This window comes from Trifolium pratense, linkage group LG3 (assembly GCF_020283565.1).
Source record: "Trifolium pratense cultivar HEN17-A07 linkage group LG3, ARS_RC_1.1, whole genome shotgun sequence".
In the NCBI taxonomy this organism is placed as follows: domain Eukaryota; kingdom Viridiplantae; phylum Streptophyta; class Magnoliopsida; order Fabales; family Fabaceae; genus Trifolium; species Trifolium pratense.
Window position 1 is genome coordinate 19,770,070 of NC_060061.1, and position 5,390 is coordinate 19,775,459.

The window sequence follows — 5,390 nt, forward strand, 5'->3', positions numbered from 1 at the left end:
AATTTGCTTTGCTCTGTTTTGATAAAATTAAGTTATAAGTATTTTTATAGTTGATAAATTATGGATAAAATTAAAGTGTTTGACAAATTTAGTTGTTGTAAATATAAAATCATATGAAAGTACATAGTTAGTGAGTATTATATTTTTTTAAAATAAAGAAATTATAAAATTAAAATAAATAAGGTAAAAATAATGAAAGGTAAGAAACTATAAACTATAACCTTATACGTTAATTTAGAAAACGCTATAAGCTAATTAGAGAAGTTTGTTACCAAACACGTCTTATTTTTATCAAACAAGTTTATAAATTTGTCCAATAAACAATAAAAGTTTATAAGTTAGTCCAATAAACAATAAGCTTGTTTATCGGACTTACCAAATAGATACATAACAATTTCGATACTTTAATCACTTTTTTTTTACTAATATAAATTTTTATTTAATTGAACTAGAATTTATGGAGAATTATTTCCTCCGTTCCGTCCCAAAATAAATGACTTAATTTTATCTTAGGGTGTGTTTCATAAAAGAACTAAAGTTCCGAGACGAAAGGAGTATAAGTTGGCAAAAGTGCCGTAAGAAAAAAAAAAACATAAGTTGGCAAAAGTGATAATAATAATGAAGAAAGGGACAAAATAGAGAATACTCAATTTAAAAAAAAAAACAACACGCGCCCAATTATAACTTCCCACGTCCCCACAATTCAGTAATCAAACTTCGTTGTCAGAGAAAGCAACCTTTTAAATACGGAACACTGACACACACAATCCACGCATCTCTTTCTCTCTCTCTCTAATCGCTTTTGGTTTCTCTCTCCTCCTTCATCCCCAAATCTTCTAGGGTTAGGGTTTCTTTCCTCTTTTCTCTTTTTCAATTTTTATTCAATTCAATCAATCATTAATCTCTTATTTCCTTCGATTATTAATTATATCCACGAATGCTCTATTTGTTCATTCGCTTAATCCAGGATTCATGATCGGTGCGATTCGGAGCTTGTAGATCCGCGTCAAGGTTTCGTTTCCTGGATTATTTTTTTTGAACAAAATTTTTTTTGAATCGATCTTTTTTCCTGGCCAAAAGGTTAGATTATTGTTTTGTAAATTTTTAGATTATTGTTTTTTGTTTTGTAAATTTTTTGCTTTGGTTGATTTGTTCGTAGTGGTTTTGTTTGGTTTTGATTGTTGTGTTTATGTGAAGGAATCTGAGTTATTATTGGGTGGAAATTGGAAGTTTCGTTTGCAGTTATGGGCCGTGAATAACGTTTTTAGCCCGTTTGGTTCTTTTTCTCGAAGCCCTGTTGAATTTTTGTTGAATTATACAGTGGTGAGCTCAATTGTTTGATGCTGCTATATGTATAATTGATGTTTAGTACTGTTGTGGGTTGTGGCTTTAGCTTTTGGACTGGTTTGTTGAGTTTTGAATGCTTTTGGGGGGTTTGTTGGATGGGTTTTTTGTTTATTGGTAAATAGGTAGATTATTTGATTTCTAAGTTTTCAAATATTTCTGCAATCTTGTTATTGAAGGTATTTTTGTTGTGAATTGTGATAATTACTTTTGATCATGAAAGTGTATATAATTCATGAAAATGTTACTTTTGAACAATTATTCATGTTATTAAAGGATGTGGTTATTTTTAATTGTATATTACAAGAGAAGGTTTCTCGTTTGATTCCTTGAGTGAACATTGAATAGCTATCTGAATTCTGAAAATAGAGAGCTTGGAAAAGGACTTCTGGAGTGCTATCTGTTAGTTTAATACAGTTCTTTATCCCTTAACCGGAAGGGATGGAAAATTGTAATCGAGACTGATAGTATATTTTTCATCTTTTTATGTAATATATGCTAATTGAAATGGACTTGCTGTTTGAATGTTGCCGCCATATATTATATCAAATGAACAATTCCAATTTTGTAATATATGCTAATTGAAATGGATTTGCTGTTTGAAGGGTTTGGAACTACTTCAAATACTATTTTATACGTGTAGAGGCTTGCTGTACAAGCTTAAAAGTCAAGTCAATGATTTATGTCAAAACAATAATACTAACTAATATTGTCATTTTGTCTGTTTAAATTGTAGTTATCATACTCCTTTTTGTATGTCTGGTTATTTCAGTTTCTGAATTCACCTGTTTTTTGGCTACAACTATGTTTTGAAATCTGGGATGCTGTCTATATATGCATCCTTGCATGTCTGTGTTAATTTCCTTGTTTAAATGTATGTTCTCTCATAAGCATGGTAGTCAAAATAGCTAGTTGAATTGTTAAATCATGCAATCTTATAATCTTTTCCACTTTCTGTGATACCTATCTGGTGCATATTTGAAAATAAGGAAGATCATCCAGCATTGCCATGCTTACTTGTGCAATGGTCTTCTGTTCACAATCTTGCTTGTTGTTCTGGTACATGGCCCGGTTTTGAAGTTTTGTACTTCTGTGTTAAAACACTCGGTTATGTAAAGATATTTTATATTTCCATCACCCTATCGCAACCCCATTCCCAAGAAGTAGAGACCCCTCTGATATTCTGTCCATCATCCTCTGTCTGTTCTATGTCTCAATCTGTAGCTGCCAAAATTTGTTCTCAGCTGTGCCATGCAAAGTCTTAACTGCTACCTGTTTGCTTCCGATCTGTCATTTGTGGCTAACAGACATGTGCTCTGTTTTCTCTCTGTGCCCCTCTACCTTCTCCAGTGCCTTTAGCTATGACTAATTGTGCATATTTTTTGTTAGCTTTTGTTTTTATTGCCAATATTATGTTATGTTTGCTTAAAAGTCATGGTTTGGTTGGGTATGTTTTTTTGAGCTCGGGGTTCATCGTGGTTCATAAATTACCAGTCAAAATGAATGGTGGTTGTGTCTGTCTTTATTGTTAGCTTAAGCTATCAGTTTTAGATTTTTCAATTGTGTATGACTTATGCTTTTTAACTCGAGTTTAATCAAGCATGTGTAGTGTGATTTAAGCCACACCATCACTTATTTATTCCATTATTTATGTTTATTGTATTAGTGATAATTTAATCTTTGGGTCCTTGGTGCAGGAAAGTTGAAAAGATGGAACATGAAAAGACTGATTGTCAAGCTCCCCCAGAAGGTCCTATGTTGTGCATCAACAACTGTGGATTTTTCGGAAGTGCAGCTACCATGAACATGTGTTCTAAGTGCCACAAAGACATGATGCTGAAACAAGAGCAGGCCCAGCTTGCAGCATCATCCCTTGGCAATATTATGAATGGGTCTACAAGCAAAACTGAAAAAGAACCTGTTGTTGCTGCCAGCGTGGATTTCCAAGCCATATTTGCGGAACCTATAAACACTATCTTTAAGCCATTTGCATTTGGCTTGACTTCGGAGGAGAGTGGTGATGCAAAGCCAAAGGATGGTCCGAAACGTTGCAGCAACTGCAATAAGCGAGTTGGTTTGACAGGGTTCAACTGCCGATGTGGTAATGTTTTCTGTGCTGTACATCGGTACTCGGACAAGCATGATTGCCCGTTTGATTACCGCACTGCTGCACAAGATGCCATAGCTAAAGCAAACCCAGTTGTCAAGGCTGAGAAGCTTGATAAGATCTAAGAATTGGTATTTAGAAGTTTATGCTCAATTTCATCATGAAAAGACCCAAGTTTCCTGCGCATTTTATTGCCTTTGTTATTATTTTGTTATATGTGATGGGGTACTTGGTCTTATGGAAAATCTCTGCAATTTGGGACTTTATTGCGATTGGCGAAAATATCTCTATCTTGGCCCTAGTGTATAAGTTTTTAAGTCTGCTGGTTTGGTTAAAGTTGGTGTTAGCTGTGTAATGCATCTTTTCCGTTTCAGATTGGTATATGCAATTGACGTATGTATGATTGATGATTTAAAGAGCGTCCAGCATATGCTTAGATTGTACTATTTGTTGTGGGCTTTCTATGGATTTCTCCCAATAATAGTTTGTAATCTACGGGCTTTTGGATTAACGGTTTTTTTTCTTTTTCTATCCTAGTACAAGAAAAATAAAAACAGAATTGGAGCTGGCTTATTGAGTAAGTAATATCCATTATATTTTAAAGTTTATAAGTATACCCTGTTTTTTGTGGGATCAAGATCCTTTCTAGTTTGTTGTCTCTTTGTTTTGTATTCTGTGTAATTCCAGCTTTTTCAATTAATCTATGATTGAAAATTATGCCAAACCATTTTTTGCTAGTCAACCGTTGGATCAAATTTAATGACCGAGAATTACGCTGGAGACAAAACTGAAAAATGGCGACGGGTGAGGATTCTGCTATGTTTTTGTGTTACGAATAATAAGATATTTGGAAATGCTGGATCAATGTGTCATCTATGTTTGTAAAATATGCATATTGATTCTATATTTTTTTCTTTTTATATCAATGACAGTGGTCGTTGCCGTTTTCCCAGAATTATATGACGTAAACCTCGTTGAGATATCTTATTATTCAAGAGACATCAGAGAATAAAAGAATATTCTTCCTTTCATAACTATAAAATTAACACTTTTTTAAAACTTAAGCTATAACACCTTTTCTATGTTAACCCTTCCCTTATTAGAAAAAGTGGTCATCATAATTTGCAGTTCGGCTGTGAAATAAGTAAAGCTTAATTGAAAATTATTATTTTTATATGAAATAAATTTGGGTTATGCTGAATTATTCGTTGTAGGAGGAGCTCATTAGCCATTTAAATTTACTATCTTGGTTTTTTTTTCTTTCGTTAGTTTCAAATAAAAATGAATACAAATAAATAAATTAATAAAATACTCTTAAGGTGAAATTTATAGTCACCAGATTACTAATACAAAAAAAATACGTATTTTTGAAACCTATGCTCTAATACCAAACATTGGAGAAGTATGCAAAGTGCGAAAGATGTTATTAATCTTGGTGTTAAATGGAGGATTGGAAATGGAGAAAAGGTTATCATTTTTAATGATAAATGGCTACCGAATCAAGCGGGTTTTAAAGTTTGGAGCAGATGCAAAGAAATAGAAGGAGTGTTCATGCGCCTCAATCTATGCCACTTAATCAATAGTTGTTACAGGACCTTACTTGTGAGGAAACCATGGGTGCCCAACTGTTTTTGTGTTCTATTGTGGAAAATTTGGGGTGCTCGTAGTAACTTGATTTACAACAACAAACCTGTCAACTCCATTGATGTGGCACAAGATGCCATGAATTTTGTCCAAGAACTGCTCTCTTTTCATCAAGCTAGAAACTCAACTTCTATGCAAGATGATCATGTGACTGATCTTTCTTTGCCTTCAGCCCCAAATGTTTTTTTATGTTGATGCTAGCTGTTTTTCTGGTACTGCAACTGGATGGGGAATGGTTGTATACAAATTTTTGGGACATGTTCTCTCAGCTTGTAGGAAAGACTTAATCGTTGTC

The 5,390-nt window shown here is 33.5% G+C and overlaps 1 protein-coding gene across 4 annotated transcripts; it reads left to right on the top strand.

Moving 5' to 3' along the window:
* The first annotated feature begins 713 nt into the window (after window positions 1-713).
* LOC123918655 (zinc finger A20 and AN1 domain-containing stress-associated protein 8-like) lies at window positions 714-4,024 on the top strand. 4 transcript variants are annotated; one of them, XM_045970742.1, is made up of 4 exons: window positions 714-841; window positions 968-1,080; window positions 1,198-1,323; window positions 3,042-4,024. In XM_045970742.1, the coding sequence occupies exon 4, from the start codon at window positions 3,055-3,057 to the stop codon at window positions 3,574-3,576; it is 522 nt and encodes a 173-aa protein (XP_045826698.1). In that variant the 5' UTR covers window positions 714-841; window positions 968-1,080; window positions 1,198-1,323; window positions 3,042-3,054; the 3' UTR covers window positions 3,577-4,024. The 4 variants fall into 4 exon arrangements, with proteins under 4 accessions (XP_045826698.1, XP_045826696.1, XP_045826699.1 ...); XM_045970740.1 differs by lacking the exon at window positions 1,198-1,323; XM_045970743.1 differs by lacking the exon at window positions 1,198-1,323 and having other exon boundaries at window positions 728-841; window positions 968-1,011.
* The last annotated feature ends 1,366 nt before the right edge of the window (window positions 4,025-5,390 follow it).

Excerpts from the sequence above, each read along its gene's own strand:
- LOC123918655 (XM_045970742.1), top strand. The coding sequence starts at position 3,055 with ATGGAACATGAAAAGACTGATTGTCAAGCTCCCCCAGAAGGTCCTATG.